The following is a 20,787-nucleotide window of genomic DNA, read 5'->3' on the forward strand; positions in this document are numbered from 1 at the left end:
TGCTTTAAATGCTTTACATCTGCTCATGTAGGAGGATTACCGGTATGTGCATTTAATTTCCAGCTGAATACATTTTAAATATAAATTCCATTTGTCACCATCAAATAAGTTACACAGCTCAAACGTGTGATCAGTAAGATAGAAAAAGAAGGAATTAATACTTTTATTCAAAAGTGGCTGTAAAGACATTATTACATGACATAGTTTATTTCAAATAAATGGTGTTCTTTCTATTTATCAAAGAATCCTAAAAAGTTACATTTTCCAAAGAAATATTAAGAACTGATTTCGACATCGATAGAATAAGACATTTTTATTGTGTAGCAAATCAGAACGTTTTCTGAAAGATCGTGTGACAATTCATTCACACCCTTTTCATTGAGAGGAGGATAAACGCTTTTTGTCCTTTCAGGGATTCTGTAGCGGTTTAGTACCTATGTGCGAATATGGCGGACACTGAAGTTTAGACGATGGTTCGATGGTATTTTGCTACAAATTACCCGTTTCTGTTGTTTTTCTGTAAACAACAATAACCAATGACTTGCATATCTGCTGGCGCATTTCTTTAGCTTTGATTTGATCGATGTTACTCTCCTCGTGAAGAGAAACAACACATTCGGGGAACTTTCTGATGCCGGTAAACAGACTGGAATCTGCTCGCCTATATCAGACTGACAGCACATTAACTCTCCTCAGCTCTTTATATGTATATTTTTTATAACTTTCGACGAGTTTAAAATTGTCACATTCATTTCACGTCTTAGTTTTAGTCATTATAACATGACCTTGAGTTGAATAGCTCGGTTCATTCAGCAGTAACAGGTGGATGCTGACAATCACTGTTTCGTTGTAAATGCTAGCCTGACGTTTGCAGTAAAATGTCTCAAGAAACGATTTAGTACCTCAAATTCACAACATAACATGTCCTTACATGCTTTTTGCTGAGTGATAATGCCGCGAATAGTTTTTTCTTGCTGTGACGTATAAGTTACGTCACTCGCGACGCAAATTTTTCTGCTGTTGTGCGAGTTTTAACTCTGTAGCGATGTGCAAACTGCTCAAGTATTGCTTGAGCCACTTCCTCTACGCTGCAATGACCCAGCTGGACGAAGCCAACAGAGGGGTCAGCACATGGTCATCCATCCGTTACCTCGGTTACCTGTCCAGCCTGACCTCCCTGGTGGCCATTTGCCTAGGGATTTATGTAGAATGGGAGAAAACTGCAGACACTATCATCTTGGTCATTTTTATTTTGGGCCTCTTTGTTCTTGGGATTGCCTGCATTCTCCACTATTATTTCGGCATGAAGAGCGTCAGCCTCTTTCTGTTACATCTGTGGTTTGGTTTCCTTCTTGGTTTGCTGTGCTTCATCAGTGTCCCGTCCAAAGAGCACGATATCAAGGAACAGGTGGCCAACTGTATGTTAATAGCGAGCATGGTTATACGAATCCTTTGGGCTTTGGTTGAACGAATGTGCGGTTATACTCGACATAAACCCGCTTTTCTCACCTCAAGGGAAGCTCTGGAGCTCACAGGCTTCGCTGTGGCCAGCACGACCCTGGTCGGCCACAAATCCATAAGCCTTGTAGTCCTCACACTCGCTTTGGCCGCTGTAATCGTGGACTTGCGCATGAAGTCCTTCTTGGCCTTCCTAAACCTCACCTGCTTCTCTTGGATCGCGGCATTCTTCTTCCAGGAGACTTTAGGAATGTTCACCAACCCCTTCGCCTTGTCTTGCTTCTTCAGCCGCCTCGTCTGTGACCCATTCCTGGATGTCTACTTTAGTGGACTTTCGGTCACCGAACGCTGGTCACCACTCCTATCGAGAAGAGGCCTGTGGAGACGCTTAACGCTTCTTCCTCTGGTTGTCGTGGAGATGATGTTTCTGGTCGTGGCCGCTCTGAAGATGAGAGATCTGGATCGGTGGTACCTGCTTATCCCGGGTCTCTCAGCATCCACCATTTTCTGGATCATCTGCCACCTGGTTTTCCTCGTCACGCTGTGGGGTTTTCACAGTAAGCTGAGTGACTGTCAGAGGATGTGCATGGCACACATGTCAGAGGCTGGAGAACTGGACAGGGTCATGGCTTCTAAGGGGATGCGACACTTCTGCCTCATCTCAAAACGCCTGGTGCTCTTCAGCCTGATGTCCACCATCATAATCGGGGGTCTGGGTTGGCAGGTAATAATTGCTGTGAAAATCTTTCACGAGTGTAAGATTTTCTTACACTCGTGAAATGTAGTTCTTGTAATCATGTTCTTTAGAAAATTATATTTAAAAAATAAATGTAAGGACTCTAAAAACATATCTCCCTTACACCTTGAATAAATGTGAGTGAAGCTTATTACTTTAAAAAAAGTTGCATTTTTATTAACATTTACATTTTATTTTTATTATTATAATAATAACTATTTTAATCATACATTATTTTTGAAAGTTGTTCATCATTACCACATGATGTTTAAACCTTCCATAAAATGTTCAACAAGAGATCTCTGTATGATCAAGTCCTTTTTAAGGTGGGGGTCAATGTTCATCCAACACTTGACTTTAATGTTTGCAGATTTTTTTATTATTAAGTTTTAATGCAATTTTGTTAAAAATATAGTTTACTTCTAAGAAAAAGATTTTGAAAAACCTTTAAGAATATAATTATTTTCTTCAGATTTTTTTTATTCGTTATGAAAACTTTATGCCTCCAAAACAATTATATAAAAATGTATTTTAATTCAGAAACTAATAACAAGCTCATCATAAAAGAGGTGTATTCAAGCAATTGCATGTTTAAATTGCATTTTTAATGTACTGTACAAAAGTTGAGTCAGTATGATTTTTTGTCTCTGAAATGCTCAAAAAGGATGTATTTGAACAAAAATAGTGAAAATAATAATATTGTGAACATTTTCACATAATTAATAACTTTTTATTAGAATATATTAAATTTTTTATTTATTCTTTGTGATGCAAAGCTGAATTGTCAGCCATCATTACGTCTTAAGTGTCACATGATCCTTCAGGAATCATTGTAATATTCTGATTTGCTGTTTAAAAATATTTGCCATTATTATTATCAATGCTGAAAACATGTTAAAAACTGAAAATATAAATCTTTTGACTTTTAACCAGCTTAATGGGATTAAAATTAAAGGGATTTCTTTTAAAAAAAAAATCTTCCTGACCTCAAACTTTTGATCATTGTTTAAAATAAATAAATTAATAGATCTAGACAAAAAAAAAAGGCAGTCTCTGACCCATTTCAGTTATATTCAGTGGCTCTTAGTGCGTGTGTAACATTTGCTTGGTCAAAATGTTCTACCCTAAAATAAAAATGTTGATTTTCTTTGGTAGTCTAGTCTTAAAGTTGCTATTTCCCCCCTCCTGCAGGAGTCCAACAGTCTGTTTATCGCCTTGTTTCTGCTGGTCCTGCCTCTTGAATCACTAGCCCACGGCCTCTTCCATGAGCTGGGAAACAGTCTTGGCGGAACCTGTGTCGGTTATGCTGTGGTGATTCCTACCAACTATTGCAGGTACTGTATACATATACACTGACATGTCTGTAACTTATATACTTCTGCTACTTGATTACTCAGTAACTTGCATCCTCTCTTTCTCTCTCAGCCCAGATGGTCAGCCCACCCTCCTGCCCCCAGCGCATGTGCAGGAGCTCAACTTGCGATCCACAGGGATGCTTAACAACGTGCAACGCTTCTTCTCTCACCACATGATCGAGACCTACGGTTGTGATTACTCCACGAGCGGCTTGAGTCTGGAAGCCCTGCAAGCCAAGCTCCGCGTATTCATGGAGGCGCACACGACTGACGGCCCACGACATGACACCTACGTGCTCTATTATAGTGGCCACACCCACCGCAGTGGAGAGTGGGCTCTAGCAGGTGGGAGAATCGGTTACATAACTTTACCCTTGTAGAGACAGATATCTGGCTGAATCTCACAAGTTCTGACTCAAGAACATTCACCTGTAATCAAAAAAAAGTGTATATATTGTCAAGAATACTGTCGTGGAAATTCTCAATACGAATATCTGACTTCACCACGAACAATTCAAAACAACTCCCAGTTGTTGATATAAAACTAAAGTATCTCAAGGTAATCCCCTTCTCGAATACATCAAACACATTTCAATGCTTCGAGGTAATTCTCCTCTCGAAGTAAGGTGACGGCGTCCCATTGAGAAGCTATTATCACTAGCGTTTACTCAAACACACGTGAGCACACAGGTCTTTAGCATCTATACACTGTCACCGTCCTTCTCAGCCGTACGCTGGTCTCTGCTGGATCCTGAATACTTTCGTATTACAGCCTCACCTGGAGGACGTCTCTATAGTCTTCCAACACTATCACTGTTTCTGCTGTGATCTATTGAGCACAGAATCTTCAGTACTTCTATTCCTCAGCTACGTAGCAAACTGACACCACTCCTAAGTTGCTTTTTGCTGAAATGAAGTTTTATTCACAGCTGGGAGATCACTGGTCACAACAACCAAATGAGTCTCCTGAACAGAAATAAACATGTACATTTAAACAATACAGCTTGAGTGAAAATCAATGTGGCTCAAGTTTCCTTCACTGTGATTGGTTCTGGTGATTGGTTTATAATGTTCTATCATATACTTCTATTTGTGTTAAGCACCTTTTTAGGTGTTCTTTGACCCGAACATTCTTAGTCTGCATGTTAAATAACCCTTTTACAATTTTATATCAGGCCATTATATCAAATATTTCCATCACAATATACACTACCAGTCAAAAGTTTTCGAACGGTAAGATTTTTAAATGTTTTTAAAGAAGTCTTCTGCTCACCAAGGCTGCATTTATGTTATAAGAAATACAAAAAAAAGCTGTAATATTGTGAAATATTATTAAAATATAAAATAACGGTTTTCTATTTGAATATATTTTAAAATGCAATTTATTCCTGTGATGTAAAGCTGAATTTTGAGCATCATTACTCCAGTCTTCAACGTTGAAACATTGTGTAAAAACTTTGATGAATAGAAAGTTCAAAAGATCAGCAATTACGGTATCTGAAATATATAAAGCTTTTGCAACAATCAATTTAATGCATCCCTGCTAAATAAATGTATTAATTTCTTTAAGTTTTTCCCAAAAAATAAAATTAAACAATTTAAATTCTTACCGACCCAAAACATTTAAATGGAAGTACAATGTTACAAAAGCTTTATTTCAGCTAAATACTGTTCTTTTGAACTTTTTATTCATCAAAGAATCCTAAAAAAATGTACACAACAGTTTCAACATTGGTAATAATCATAAATGTTTCTTGAACAGTAAATCATCATATTAGAATGATTTCTTGAGGATCATGCGACACTGAAGACTGGAGTAATGATGCTCAAAATTCAGCTTTGCTTCACAGGAATAAATTACATTTTAAAATGTATTCAAATAGAAGTTATTTTATATTTTAATAATATTTTACAATAGTACAGCTTTTTTTGTATTTCTAATAACAAATGCAGCCTTGGTGAGCAGAAGAGACTTCTTTAAAAACATCTTTTAAAATCTTACCGTTCTAAACGTTTTGACGGTTTTTTATAAAATATACACACATACACTAAAAAGACAGATCATGTTTTCTTTTGATTTTATTGAGAAATATGATGTGGACATTGATTTGTGTCATTAACAGACTTAATAATAAAATTTGCATACCATTTACATAATATACATTAAAAAAAGATTATATGCATATGAAGTTCAGCCAAGCTCTGATAATATTGTAAAGACTTATAGAGGGATTTTTTTTTCTTTTTGTCTAATCAGGTGGCGAAGTTTTACGTCTAGATGAGATTGTGCAGCTTTGGAGGGAGAAGAACGCCGGATCTTGTTCGCGCCTCATCATTATTCTCGACACTGACAACTCACTCCCCTGGGTGAAGGAGGTGCAGAAAATCGAGGGACTTTATGTTGCGGTTCAAGGAGCAGTGCTCTCTACAGACCTCAGAGACCTGGAGATCCAGGACACGCCTCAGCTCGGGGACTTCACCTGTCAATGGGTCGATTTTAACTGCAACCCTGACAGCATTGTTCGGTGGTCCGATCGCGGGCGGTCCGTCCGAGCTGCCTACGGCATCTCCAGACTCTGGAGCGACTACAAGCTTCACCTGCCCACTGAAAGCGACGTCACCAGGCACTGGAGACTCTACTTCCCACGCTTGACTTACCCTGTGGTTCAGCTCGCCCACTGGTGCGGCGGCTTGAACCTCTTTTGGGTTTGCGGGTACTGTGTCCGGCTGCTCCGAAGGATCAAACTCACATGGTTCCCGCCTGCGGTGCTAGATACGGGCCAGGGTTTCAAGCTGGTTAAATCATAGAACGGACCTGAGAGTAACGGACCTGAAAGCAGCTTCTGAGCTGTATCCAGACGCGTTAGGTGACGCTCGCCTACAACAGCTTTAAGTTGTATGGACCAGCGCAGCAATATATAAAATCTCAGGTGTGAAAAGACTCTGTGTGTGTTTGTGATGGTGAGAAGAGCTAAAAATAGGCCAACTTAAATTACAAGAATGTCATTTTGGTATCTAAACAAGAACCAATTTTCGTGAAACAATCATGTCTGGGTCATAGATCATCCCATAATTAAAAGGTTAGATGGACATATTATATTTTGCATAAAGAATTATTTTTTTTTTATAAAAGTTACAAGTTACAATTAAGTACATTTCCCTGTCATTACTGTACTGAAAAAATATAATTGTAATATGAAAATTTGTATTTTATTTTATTTAAAGGCATATTCACCCAAAAATGAAAATGTGTTCATCTGCTTAGCCCCAGTGCATCCAAGTTGTAGGTGTGTTTGTTTCTTCAGTAGAACACAAATGAAGATTTTTAACTCCAGCCGTTGCAGTCTGCCAGTCATAATGCATGTGAACAAAACCCTGCTGCTCGTGACGACACATTTATGTCTTAAGACACGAACCGATCAGTTTCTGTGAGAAACCGAACAGTATTTGTTTGTTTTTTTACCTCACTTCCTGACGAGTCTCATCTAGTGTTCCCATCCGTCATTACTTCCGCTGGATAAGGTCAAGATATATATTATGTAGATGCCTCATTCGGACGATCTGCACAGGCACTAATGAAGAATCTACATCTATATAGGCCAGTTTGACCGTACCAGACGGAAGTAATAGGATGGGAACACTAGATGAGATTCGTCTGAATATAAGGTATAAAAAAAAAAAATCAATCGGTTTCTCACAGAAACTGATCGTTTCGTGTCTTAAGACATCAGTGTGTCATCAAGAGCAGCAGGGTTTTTGTGCATGTTGTTGTTGTTTTTTTAAACGTTCATAGAGTTGTTAGCCATTCACATGCATTATGACTGGCACACAGCAACAGTTGGAATTAAAAAAATCTTCATTTGTGTTCTACTGAAGACACCTACATTTTGGATGCACTGGGGGTGAGCAGATAAACATAAGATTTTCATTTTTGGGTGAACTATCACTTTAATAAATTTAAATAAAATTGTATTATAAAAATCCCCGTCATTACTACAATGTAAAAATTATATAAAATATTCAATCTATATATATATATATATATATATATATATATATATATATATATATATATAAAAGTTTATTACACTTTAAAATCCTATGATTACACGATGAAAGAAATGTCACTGCCTTTTTAAAATGTAAAATAATGTATCGGATACAATGACTTTGAAATTACAGGAAATTGCAATGAGAATTATTACAAAGTAAAACATTACATAAATGAGAATTTCTATCCTTAATTTTTTTGAAAATACTTAAAAAATGAATGACCCTAAAATAGGCTTTATTTTCTTTATGCAAAATGATAATTTCTTATCATTAATGGGGTTAAGTTTGACCTGGAGATGTCTTTCATGAGATTCATATGCATATGCATGCAGTATGTTACTGATTGGCTTAACAGCATTGCTCATTCCAGCTGTTACAGCTTTAAGTATTTTTGAACTCCCATTTTATCACTTTTCATTATAACTTGTTTTCATGGCTATTAGCTTTCTAAATTCTAAATGTAGCAGCACTGAACGGTTGAATGCAGCGTTTGTAAAGCGTCAGTACACAGATCCAGCAGCACAGTTTGAAACCTATTGAAGAGTGCCTCTTCTTAACTGCACTAGACAAAGCACAGCCTTATATTTGGCATCTATACAAGGGACGTAGTGTGCATTTAACACTAGAACCCCACACATTCAGATCTGTCTATTGGAGAAATGTATGTGTATTGGTGTATTTGTTTTATTTGTTTATACAAAACAAGATTTTCTATGGTCTTTTTATAAATTGATAACTATATTTTGTGTACTTCGGTTGGTCTCATTTAGTTAATTATATTTTATTCATTTGACTAATATTGCGTGTTGCTAGTACTTACAGCACAAGTAACATGTTCTGAAGTGCCTTGTGGAAGATTAGTCCTCACCAAAAGAGTGAAATATGCAATATTTATTGATTGATTTTAGACTTATGCAAAGGTCTAAAGCGTTGTTTTTTATTAAAAAACCTGCGAATGACTGCAACAGAGAATGAACGAGAAGCTGGGATGATTTCAATGATTGTGTGTATGAAATCAGACATGAGAATGAGTTTAATATGAATAAAAGATTTGTTCTTTGACTGCAATCTCATGTACGAAATTGTTTTTATTCTGTCGACAGATATGTAAATGTAATCAACGTTTACAAATGAAACTATTGCACAACGTCAGGTAAATAAACTAAAGGTGGTCACATTTACCATTGTTTGGCAAATATAAGCTATCGTAAAGTTAATTTGAGGGTGAAAGATTTCCTCACACAGATTTCACAAAGGTCGTTTGTGCTGATTCACTGTTATATACACTGATCAGGCATAACATTATGACCACCTTCCTATTGTGTTGGGTTCCTTTTGCTGGCAAAACAGCCCTGACCCGTCAAGGCATAGACTCCACTAGACCCCTGAAGGTGTGCTGTGGTATCTAATACCAAGATGATAGCAGCAGATCCTTTAAGTCCTATAAGTTACGAGATGGGGCCTCCATGGATCGGACTTGTTTGTTCAGAATGCACAGATGCTCGATTGGATTGAGATCTGGGGAATTTGGAGGCCAAGTCAACACCTCAAACTATTGCTCCTCAAACCATTCCTGAACATTTTTGCTTTGTAGAGGGCGCTCTGTATCACCACTGTTCCTTTCTTGGACCACTTCTGATAGATACTGACCACTGCAGACCAGGAACACCCCACAAGAGCTGCAGGTTTGAAAATGCCTTGACCCAGTCGTCTAGCCATCACAATTTGGCCCTTGTCAAACTCACTTAAATCCTTATAATTGCCCATTTTTCCTTCTAACACATCAACTTTGAGGACCAAATGTTCACTTGCTGCCTAATATATCCCACCCACTAACAGGTGCTGTGAAGAAGAGATAACCAGTGTTATTCACTTCACCTGTCAGTGGTCATAATGTTAGGCCTGATCGGTGTATACAGTGTGTTTGAAAGTATATTAAACTATATTCTGATATATAAATTGATATTTTGTATCCATTAAAATACTGATATGATCATTTGATTTAACATTTTCTGCTGGCTATTTTTAATAATATACCATCATTAGTGTTAAATAGACCTGTGTATGGATATTAGTTTGCTCAAAGTGGGAAGGTGTTGTAAGTTATTCTGACAATATCTATATTAAAACAAATGTTAATATTTATAGTACCAATACTACTATACTGCACTATCCAGCCATGAGTCAAAATTTCCCAACAAAAAGTCAATGCTACATTTTTTTTCAATCAAGATATTTTAAAATCATTTTGGGGTTTTCCAATGATCCACTGATGACATATGTAAATAAATAAAGTTTATTTGACTTCATTTTCATGATCATAAGCTCATATGAATAGAACATGTTTCAACTTATTACATTGAAAGCAATTGGAACATTTGGATTCGCTCATCTTCAGCTGGAGCCGCCCCTGTCTTTGAGAAGTTTACCAAGCACACTATTCTGTTTTAAGACCTTCAGGTTTGAAATGTCTTCAGCAATAACAGGAACTTCAGAGGTGTGATTTGGACCCTCAGATTCGCTCTCGCTGTCCGACAGAGCTGTAAGAAGTGCGTCATTCTCATACGTAGGAAAGTAGTATCTGGAAAAACAGCACATGATATTTTAAAGAGACCATATTATGTTGACGGTTTACTAGCCCTCTGGTCCTCTTCGTTTTAGGGTCACACTTATCCTCCTCCTGGTCAAGCCTTAAAAAGTAACCCCTCTTTATTTATTATAGAAATTTATTTTAGCTCAATAATATTTTTTGATTATAAGATTTAGAATGTTGAGGGTATTTTGTGATAATATGCAATACGTATTTGTACGTATTTGTGAAAATAATACAAAATGTATTAAAACAATTTTTTAATTACTTTTCAATTAAAACAGTATTCCATGTTAAAATAGAGACAGGGCATTCCAAAAAAAAAAAAAAAAAAAAAAAGTGAAGGTAGTTATTGCCCTCTGGTGGCAGTAAAAAAAAAAAACTGATGTAATGCCCTGTTATGACCACTAGGTTCCTATATAACTCTTTATAAAGTGGCTTATAAATTCTTTAGTGTTTTTAGACATAAATACATATTTTTATTAAGTTGTGGATTTGGATTTATACTTAGACATTCTCAAAGACTACTTTTTATCAAGGTTTAGATTTCTTTTTTTAAATATATGTTGATTTGAATGTCAGTTTTTGCATTAATTTTACTACATTCAAACCTGAGCACAGAGGAGAACATTTTGAACATATCAAAATTAAATAAAAATGTAATAAAAATGAACATTGAAATGAAACCTTGAAACGTCAAAAATGAATGTTTTATCACCACATGACTGATCTGATTTTAACCTCTTCTTTGAGACTTTTGGCTCAATTTTACCACATTAATAACAGCCATACCAGTTCATTTGTGTGTGTATATTATTGTGGTTTGTGTGTGTGTCTCTGAGTGTGTTTACATGTGTGTGTGTTTGAGTGTTTCTGTCTGTTTTGAACTCTTGATGTTTTAGAGTGTAACCTCTTCCTTTTTTTTACTGCATTGTGGCGGAATTACTGATTTTGTTTCACACATTTGCAAAAATGTGCTCTGTGTTATAGTCGCATTATTCATATATGTGTGTGTGTGTGTGAGGGACAAATGAGGCACAAAAAACACAAATGAGGCTCCCGGGCACTCATTTCTCAACAGTGTGTAGAAAGGTTCTATATTTCGTCCTACGGCTTACATTTAGAATGTTTCTAAGTACAAGAATATCCGTATTTATCAAACGTGCGCGCACAGTTCTTACTCAAATGAGTAAGCAACCATTGTTGATAAATCCCACATGTGCGTAAGTACCATGCTCGTTCACGGTCTTTAGCATTCGGAAACACCCCCAATGAACCATTTATGGTGACAACACTTGCCTTTAAAAATCATGAGATTGTGTTTTTTCCTCACCAAAATTATGGCAAAGAGGAACTTCACAAACACAGAATGTGTCACGCAACAACTTTTAACAATCCAACATTTGTCACAGCTGCCTTTTATAGAGTTTGACACCAATTAAGCATCATGTTTAAAATGACAAAATGTATATATAAAAATGTTGTTTTTTAAAAATTAAAGGAAACACAGGATATAAGTAGATTGCTTAATGCATACACTCTTCAATGCTTTTTATGTGTAGTGTCACTATTCTACCACTAGATTCTTTATGTAAGCATGCTATTATAATACTTATAATAATAAAATGAAATCATATTTAATAATTATAATACTTATAATACGCATTCAATGTAATACTTACTGCGGTTGGTCCCAGTGCGAGACCTCAGGCAGCTGCATCACATGACCTTTGTTAACAAGGTGTTGCACTAGCTCCTCTTTGCTTTCAAACTTCTCCTGGCAGCAGTAGCAGCGGCACTGGTGAAGCTCACGGCGGATGTAATTCACTAGTTTGACTTGCTGATAAAACTTTAGGTCTGGACAAACGACACAAATGTCATTAAATACCTTCTGTGTGGTCACGGGTTCCTCTCAAAAAACGGCCAAAATGACTCTTTTATGCAATCATACTTACTTAAGACGGTTTTTAATTTGTGCAGGTCAAATTCGTGAGTTTCCTAGAGAGAAAAAATGATAGTGATGAAGCTGATGTAAAAATAGAACATATGTGGTATCATATGTGGTAAGTGGTATCATTTACCTCCATGTGTGTGTAAATCTTCTCCATCGTCTCCGCTTGCTGCTCACAAAACAGACACACGGCACACACGGGATGGGCCTGCCAGTCCGACCAATCGCTGCAGAGATTGCAAAAAAACGGAATAAAACTTCTTATTCAGCCTTTGAAGAACAAGTAAAAAGATGAAGGGCTTACTCATCCTCATCTTCAAACAGCTCCCTGTCATCTTCAGACTGCACCTCCTCCCATGTCTTCCCCAACTCCTGCAACATTAAAACAGCACAATAGTGTAAACTGCGAACCAGAATTCACGCTGAGAAATCATTTGTTCAGGTGAGAAACATACTACCAAAGCATGGACTTACCAGGTAATTGATGACGTAGAAGCGATCGTAGTCGTGGTTTTTGGCGTTAATTCGTCGATGCTGCTTTTTCCTCATGTGATCTTTCAAGGTGGTTTTGTCTCTGAATGTCTTCTCACAGTACAGACACTGCATGCTATGTAAAATAATGTTAAGATGAATGTCTAGTTTCACAAGCCAATTTTCTATGCCACATTAAAATGATACAATATAAAAAAGTAAATAGTTTTAGTTATTGAAACCATTATGCTTAAGTGCCTAAATATTATATGGGACAATAGACTAAACAAACCTGCTTGAAAAAACAAAGAATAAATAAATGAACAACAGGAGATTTTCCTGTTTCATTCAATGGATTCAATAATTCATAGGAAAACTAAAAAACTTTAAATGCACAATATAATACATACAAATATATATTTAAAAAGTACAAAATACACATTGCTAATTAAATTACCTATAAATTATATTTATATATGTCACTGACCTAAAACTAACCCTTACTTGGAGACTTTGGATTAATGCAATGACAACAACCACCAAAAGATGGCGTTCATACATTCTTCATCTCCATTTTAATTTTGAAATTTGTGAAAATAGTATAATATATACTGCATATATACACACATATAAAATCTTAAAGCACTCACTTCTCCAGTTTCCACTCCAGAGTGTCGAGGAACTCTGTGCAGTAGACGACGTTGTCAGGCAGGCCGATGCTGAACGAGTGTTCTTTAGCCATGTGGTTCAGCAGGGTAGACCTGCAGTGACAGCACAGGGTACAAGTACAGCACTTTAAACCTGAATATGTAGTGCTGTTTAGTGCTGCAAGTTACAAAAATAATAAAATAATAAAGCAATAATAGCGGTTTATGTGGAGATGACAACAGAATGGAGGAATGAAGACGTCACTATTATTTTTGCTTAGTTCACTCTGACACCACAAGGTAATCTGTCTAGGCCATTCAGTCAAATTAGCTAATAAATATTCATGTGCAGTCTTCATCTTGGTATGATTTGATTTAGAATTTTCTTTGCAAATTGAGTAGCATGACTTTGCAGATGTTTCATGCCAAATGTATTATATGGAAGTAAATAATATAAAAATGTTTTATTTAATAGTACTTATGTTATAATTATCTATAAGCAATAAGGTGCGAGAGGATGTGCTATGGTTTTGAAAAATTTTGAAATATTGTATCTAGTATTTTGTTACATTTATTACTATATATATATATATATATATATATATATATATATATATATATATATATATATATATAAAAAAAACACAAGCATAAACAACAACTAAATATAACTTCTATAAATAACATTAAACATATTTCATATTAAATGTTTATTACATATTCCTATATACAAATATATAATAAATAATCACTATATATAAATATTAAATACTAAATAATTAGTAGAGGTCATGTCCAAGAGGACAAAACTCAAATTCAAAAAACAAAAAACAATTTCACATCAAGATATGATTATAAATTAAATCCTAGAATTAGGAATGAATCTGAAATAAGTTGAGCAGTAAATGCAACTGACAGTGGTAGATTACATAATTGCTGCTTAATATCAGCAAACAGGGATGCATGTGTCTGACCTATAGACCATGCTCACAGAAGTGGCATCTTTGATTTTTTAATGGGAATGAAAGTGAGGCCGTGAGGGATAGACATTCATCTCTTTAGCGGGTTGTACTGTTATTTAATCTGTTTTAGACAAAACGCAGCAAAAATATCTTTCCAAGAAATTTCATTAGACAAAAAACCCCAGACGACAAATGAGCTATGGAAAACGATAAGTGATCTAGGAGCTTTATACAAAACACGGCAAGTCTATCCCTCACAGCCTCGCTTTCATGGCCTATTTAAGGTCTATTCAGAAGCAATAGTCACCTGTTTCCAGTAAACTCCTCGCTGCAGAACATACATGTGCGATGAAACGTTGTATCGTCCCTCTCTTTTTGCTGCTGCTCCAGGACTTTCTCCTATCAAAACATATCAAACTTTCATCACAGACTTGTCTAGCATTATAAGACATCACTATATACATTATAAATTTGGTTACATAATTGTGAGCCTATAAAAAATATTCATAATTGGTATGAATCTCAGTGCAGTATGATTTTTATCATTCTGCGTTTCTTAAAACCCGCTGTTCGATTGCCATAATCATTGATAATTATCCCAGACGCAATCTGCAAATGATTGGTGTTTAATAAACAGTGCTAATCCTCTCGGCTCGAGTTTCATCGGCGTGCAGCGTGTCACCGAGTGATTGAGAAAGGTCACAGCTGCACTGTTAAACAGCTGGTCGCCACACTGCAGCGCGACTGCAGAGGTGCTGTGGTTGCTAGGCAACCACAATCGCAGATTTTTGCCAGAGATGAAATGTGTGTAAGATGACTATGTTGACTCATAATATCTGTGCAAAAACAATCTGTACGGGGGGAGTTGGGATTTTCACTGAACACTGTGTTAATTGTTTCGTCAGTACTTTCAGGTACAGTATGTAACCACTGTGGGATTTCTGCCTACCCATAATGGTTTCATTGCACAGCCATTACTTTTGTCATACAATACGATTGTAGTTTTAAATTGTTGCGTTGTTATACAGCAAAAAAATCTAATTTTATGCTTTATACTAGGGCTGCACGATTTAGGGAAAATATATAATTGCGATTATTCTGGTTAAAATTGCGATCCGATTATTATTATAATTTTTTTTATTTTTACACAAATGAAAAGTGTGTGTATAACATGTTGTGTTTATATATTAATATGACTAATAATAATTATTATGATTATTATTACTGCTAAGAATTCTGTGATATCAGCTATCTGTGATATCAATAAACCTCTTGGGCATCCACTGTGGGGGGAAAAATCCTGTACACTGAAGAAAAACATGGTTTGTCCTATAAATTTATTATTTTTTAAGTTTATTAAGTTTTTTAATTTATTAAGTATTATTTTTCTTCTTATTTATTACCCAAACGTTTAATTCATAGTGAAGGCCAGAGGGCGCCCTCGAGCGGAAAACGCCACATTTGCCTCAGAGAAATCCCTTATGTGAAGCTAACGCTGTAAACAGAAGGTAGAAACGCTTTGATTAAACATGGCGACAATAAACCAAACACGACTGCAGCAAAATATGCTGTATTTGAGTTCTTCAAGACATCTAGGGTATTTTCATAATAATAAAGTATATTATAATGCAGTGCTGATTGACAAAGTCTTCACCACTGTATGTAATACTATAAAATAATGCATCGTCTGCCTCACTCTGTGATAAGAAGCCACATCAGCTCACAAACACTCGACTGACGATATGAAGTGAGTTATTAAACGTTGTCTTTTGTTGAACAGGTTTATGAACACTTCACTAGTTTGTGAAGATGTTTGTCTCCTGTTGCTTTTTCAAACGCACGTTATAAGCGACTCAAACTCGCAGTGTTTCAGACAGAGCAGCGTTTACTCCTGATCGCAGAGCCGCTCTTCGCTAACACACTGGGCATTTATTTATTTAATTAAAATCGCAGCCTTTAAGCTTTCATAATCGCACATTACCCAAATCGCAATTGCGGTTCGATAAATCGTGCAGCCCTACTTTATACTTAAACTTTCCGAGTGATATATCAGTTCTTAAAACAAAAATACGTTTGTTTCATTTCCTTTCTAACGTAATAGGATGTGGATAGGAAAAATGATTAACCAAAATATCTTTTCAATAATATTTTTGTTACATGATACATTAGCCTGACAAGCCAGGCCTACATCAAGATGTTTGGTCTGGGAACTCACCATTGACAGGGCTCAATCTGAGAGGCGGGATAAACGGTTGTCTTTTAAACCCCCTCTGCACGCGATAGGATAGCGCTACAACCAACCAGAGAAGGGTGAAGCGGAGCTCGTTGATAGATTAAACTTTCGCTTATCTGGTCGACAAAACTCCGAACACATCTTCCCTTTTTAAGAATGACTTCAGTGCCGTTCTTTGTTCTTTTCTCAGAGAAAAGCTTAACTCCAAGTCTTCCAGAGTCGCGGCCAAAGCTGATACGAAAGACAGCTGTTTCGTCAGCTTTTGTGTTTACTAGTAGCACGCAAACGCCACTCGTTCGTCATTATGTTAAGCCCCGCCCACCGACTCTATACTCGATGTGATTGGCCCAACCAGAGTTTGCCGATTACAGCTCAGAAGTGTATTGAGAGTTGCTAGACGACACTCGCGGCAGATTAGATTTGCTGCCGCTACAGTGCGTCTAGATTTCTAGGCTAATGATACGTATCATTATATACTACTATCTTTACATCAGTATTTTTTTACATCAGTAATATATTTCACAATAAAATTGAAAATAATCAAAATAATCCTTTTTTAAAATATAAAAACAAAACAATATTCACAAAGTCTTCTCGTAATTATAATGTCACTCATACACTGTAAACCCTAATGCTCAAAATAATTAATTGGTTTGGGTCAGGTTAACTTCAATTAAACAAATTAGATAAATCAAACTTAATATTTAGAACTTTCTTTTTCTTTTGCGTTCACAAAACTGACACATTTTAAGTCATCTGAATTTTTTCATTGTTTTGAGTTTTATGAACCGGTTTCTTTTAATTTAGACTAACTTAAATTGAACTGAAATTAGGCTAGGCTCCAAACTAGGCTCCAAAAATAACAAAAACTACGACTTTATTCAGCATTGTCTTCTCTTCTGTGTTCCTCAAATAAAGAATCAAACGGTCATGAATCAGGGTATTGATATTTTATACGGATTGTCACGTCACGTGATTTCAGCAATTTGCCAGTTCGACATGCCATCCGAATATTGAATCAATACGCTGATTCATGACCGTTTGATTCTTTATTTGAGGAATACGGAAGAGAAGGCAATGCTGAATAAAGTCTTTTTATTGTTATTTTTGGACCAAAATGTATTTTCGATGCTTCAAAAGAGTCTAACTAACCAACTGATGTCACATCTGGACTACTTTGATGATGTTTTCATTACCTTCTGCACGTGGACAGCAAGTGGGGGCACACACTTACATTCAAAGGACAGAAAGCCCTTGGACTAAATCCAAAATATCTTAAACTGTGTTCCGAGGATGAACGGACGTCTTACGGGTGTGGAACAATATTAGGGTGAGTCATTAATGAAAGAAATTTCATTTTTGGGTGAACTAACATTTAAGCAAGATATCTATTAGTGTTTAATGTTTTGCTATGCTAATTTAGATGCATTTCTGTTATTAGGGTTTATAATTTAAGTTAAATATAAAATTTAAGTTACCATCATGGTGACGAGGGGAGCATGAGCTTAGTTTGCAAATTTTTTTACAGATTTGATCTAAACTGTCGTACTTATTCAGCAATTGCAATGCTACTAATGCCCGGAACTTTATTGACCCTGGTCCCTGTATTCGAGACACACAGAGTACCACCCCAAAGTCCCTAACTGGGGAAAGTTCCCGCAGTGGAAATGTGGCACAAGTTTCCACTTCTAAAATATTTAAGTTGAGATTACATAATTTTAAGTTAAATGTATAAATTTGCTTACTCAAATATTTCAAGTTAATAGCAATTCAAATGTATGAGTACAAAATAAAAATATACAAGTCGTGCTTTCTTAAAACTTTGAATTACTTAACTCAATTTTTTTTTATGTAACTGATTACCTCATTTTCTTTTTAGTTTTACCAACTTATTTGAATTTACAGTGTATTCTTTGGATTCTGCATATTAGTCGGACTGGAATCTGAGCTGCTATAAGATGAGTTTTGAATATTCATAAGCTAATATCTCACAGGGTGGGAGCTGATCTCAGAGCAGCACTCCGGAACTGAAAGACAGTCGCAGGTCCTTGTCTTCGTACAGACACTCACCAGTCGTTTCTGTTGTAGCTGCTCTCTGAGGATTCTGTCCTCTTGCAGCACATCACATAATAAGAAGTAGAGCTCTTGTTGTTCTAAAATGACAAAAAGCATTATTTTGGTTATCAGAGTCCATTGTAAAAAGGACAAGACTTCAGACATCACATTTAAAATATAAAATTTAAGTTATTTTACAATTATTTATATACTATTATTTGTATTTGTTAATATTTTGAATAAGCTTTTTATATTCTCTATTTTTTTTAAAGTAATTTTAGTATTTAACAAACTTATTTTATTTCAGTTCGATGCCAAAAGCAACATTTCTCATTTTCGTTTTTTACGTTTGTTTTTCATATAATCTTTTAGCTTAATTTTATTTAATGAAATTTTTTGTTTTTGTTTTATTTAATAATAAAAACACTGCCCAAGACCTAGATTTGTCGAGAAATATAAAAAAAAATTACCCCACTTCACAGAAGGCACTTTGTTTGTTTTAAATTTTTTACTAAAAGGACATGGTGATGGAAAAAATATGAGATGGGAGGAAAAATATGTAATTCACTGCTTTTTCATTTTCTCTCAATCTTTTTGTGTTCCCCAAGAAACTTTAGTGTTTGCTCGCAACCTTTTTGCAAATGCAAAAGCCCTCATGTCCCTTCAGTGGCTTAGTTAATCTGCAAAAATGGCAAAAAATGAGGAAATAGAAAAAGAAAACGTAAAGACACTGAAAAGTGGAACCCAACGTTTCTCTGGGGAATGCAAAACATTTAGGAGAGAATGCAAAAACATTGACATTATTTTCTTTACGATCTCTTATTTTTCCCCATGACAATTTTGACAATTTGACATGGTATATGTAAGATAATTGCTTACAACAAAAACGTGATTTGCTTTTAAATTATTTTAAATTATTTTATAATAAATTACATGGCACCTAACTAACTATTACAAAATGCAAATACTAAATTGTTCAGCTCAAATGTGTCTTACCTTCAGAACTTTCAGAATTGGTCTTGATAACACTGCAGAAGTCTGTGATGGGTTGTTCTGTAAACCGTTTCTTCCAGTACAATATATACCTGCAAAGGTTTCATTACTTTGTGTTATTCATATTGTTCCGGTCTAATATCTCTTTAGAGAAATATTTAGACATGTGAAGTCTCACCGTGGAAAGTCTGCGATGAGTTTCACATCAGCAATAACCAGTTTGTGATTCAACACCATGTGCTTAAGAATTTGGTCTTTTTCAGAAGAGGGAAAAGAGTCAGAACAGAGCACACAGGTCAACGGTTGGTCATCGCTGGAGGAGGCGAGGCAAGCGCTGCCACACAGCTGCTCAGGGAAACAAAGCGGCTCTAGTATGCAATCCTGTTCACCTAGCAGTGGGAGAAAACACATCTCAAAACATTCAAAAAAATACGATACACAAATATCTATCCCCATCTAGTACATCCCACAACCTAGCATGATGTCATTGCACAAACAAGCAGCTGATTCACACAAAATGTGATTCATGAAAACAGCAGGTTATCCTCTAAAACCTGATACATCTGTACTCCTAAAACTCCTCGTTTTGCCTCTTTGAAGTGAGCTTTTGCAGTGACAGATTAAAGAGTTATTGATCATCTATTAGAAGATAGTTCATCCATAACACTAACCACCCACTCCCTGCTGGGGAAAACAGCTTAAACTAATCTAAGATTGTCTACTGGTTTGAGCTGGACTGTCTAACCAGAAAGTCAGACTGCTCTGTTGCTGATTTTTAAGGGTTTTTGGCTGCTTTACATCCAAAAGACCAGTTATACAAGGCTGGGAGACAAAAATAAACTAGCTTTGACGAATAAACCACTAATTTAGATCAGTATTACTTAAGGACAAGTTATTATCCGGTGTCCTTGTCATCATCAACAGCAACAACAAAACTAATCGTGCACATGTGCCATGAAAAGCAGATAACAATTGCATTACGGTAATAATTTATATGCAGACTTGTTGTTATAACTAGCATTTGACATAGATAGTTGGCGGGCATGTTTAGGAAAATTACAATACAACTTAGGAATTTTAACATTTAAAAAAACGCAAACAACGCAATATAATGCCAACATATCTGCCAATATGTTCAATTTGGTTAACCAACCTGTCAAATTAGTGTTGTGCGTCTGAGCTGCCATGTTTTTTTGTTTTTTTTCAGTCAGGTGACCTGTAGGTGACTCATGGACCAATCAGAGTTAAACCACCGCTTTGTGTGCGGTTTGTGGGTATTGTAG

At 35.9% G+C, this 20,787-nt stretch overlaps 2 protein-coding genes across 3 annotated transcripts; one reads left to right on the forward strand and one right to left on the reverse strand.

The window, feature by feature from the left end:
- The first annotated feature begins 428 nt into the window (after window positions 1-428).
- Window positions 429-7,579, forward strand: tmem168b (transmembrane protein 168b). The gene is made up of 4 exons (XM_067435970.1): window positions 429-2,182; window positions 3,386-3,528; window positions 3,620-3,894; window positions 5,807-7,579. The coding sequence occupies exons 1-4, from the start codon at window positions 1,046-1,048 to the stop codon at window positions 6,355-6,357; spliced, it is 2,106 nt and encodes a 701-aa protein (XP_067292071.1). The 5' UTR covers window positions 429-1,045; the 3' UTR covers window positions 6,358-7,579.
- Window positions 7,580-9,880: 2,301 nt separating this feature from the next.
- On the reverse strand, window positions 9,881-20,720 carry znf277 (zinc finger protein 277). 2 transcript variants are annotated; one of them, XM_067436063.1, is made up of 12 exons: window positions 20,658-20,720; window positions 19,683-19,893; window positions 19,508-19,596; window positions 18,527-18,609; window positions 14,531-14,622; window positions 13,265-13,375; window positions 12,618-12,750; window positions 12,448-12,515; window positions 12,274-12,370; window positions 12,148-12,190; window positions 11,875-12,049; window positions 9,881-10,183 (listed from the first exon to the last, which is right to left on the reverse strand). In XM_067436063.1, the coding sequence occupies exons 1-12, from the start codon at window positions 20,689-20,691 to the stop codon at window positions 9,997-9,999; spliced, it is 1,323 nt and encodes a 440-aa protein (XP_067292164.1). In that variant the 5' UTR covers window positions 20,692-20,720; the 3' UTR covers window positions 9,881-9,996. The 2 variants fall into 2 exon arrangements, with proteins under 2 accessions (XP_067292164.1, XP_067292163.1); XM_067436062.1 differs by having other exon boundaries at window positions 18,449-18,609.
- Window positions 20,721-20,787: the final 67 nt, after the last annotated feature.

The sequence above is a fragment of the Pseudorasbora parva genome, chromosome 25 (assembly GCF_024679245.1).
Source record: "Pseudorasbora parva isolate DD20220531a chromosome 25, ASM2467924v1, whole genome shotgun sequence".
NCBI classification, from domain to species: domain Eukaryota; kingdom Metazoa; phylum Chordata; class Actinopteri; order Cypriniformes; family Gobionidae; genus Pseudorasbora; species Pseudorasbora parva.

Excerpts from the sequence above, each read along its gene's own strand:
- tmem168b (XM_067435970.1), top strand. The coding sequence starts at position 1,046 with ATGTGCAAACTGCTCAAGTATTGCTTGAGCCACTTCCTCTACGCTGCA. Across the intron at positions 2,183-3,385 it reads TCGGGGGTCTGGGTTGGCAG|GAGTCCAACAGTCTGTTTAT; the intron begins GTAATAATTGCT and ends CCCCTCCTGCAG. Across the intron at positions 3,895-5,806 it reads TGGAGAGTGGGCTCTAGCAG|GTGGCGAAGTTTTACGTCTA; the intron begins GTGGGAGAATCG and ends TTGTCTAATCAG.
- znf277 (XM_067436062.1), bottom strand. The coding sequence starts at position 20,691 with ATGGCAGCTCAGACGCACAACACTAATTTGACAG. Across the intron at positions 12,516-12,617 it reads TCTACGTCATCAATTACCTG|GAGTTGGGGAAGACATGGGA; the intron begins GTAAGTCCATGC and ends TTAATGTTGCAG. Across the intron at positions 12,191-12,273 it reads AGATTTACACACACATGGAG|GAAACTCACGAATTTGACCT; the intron begins GTAAATGATACC and ends TTTTCTCTCTAG.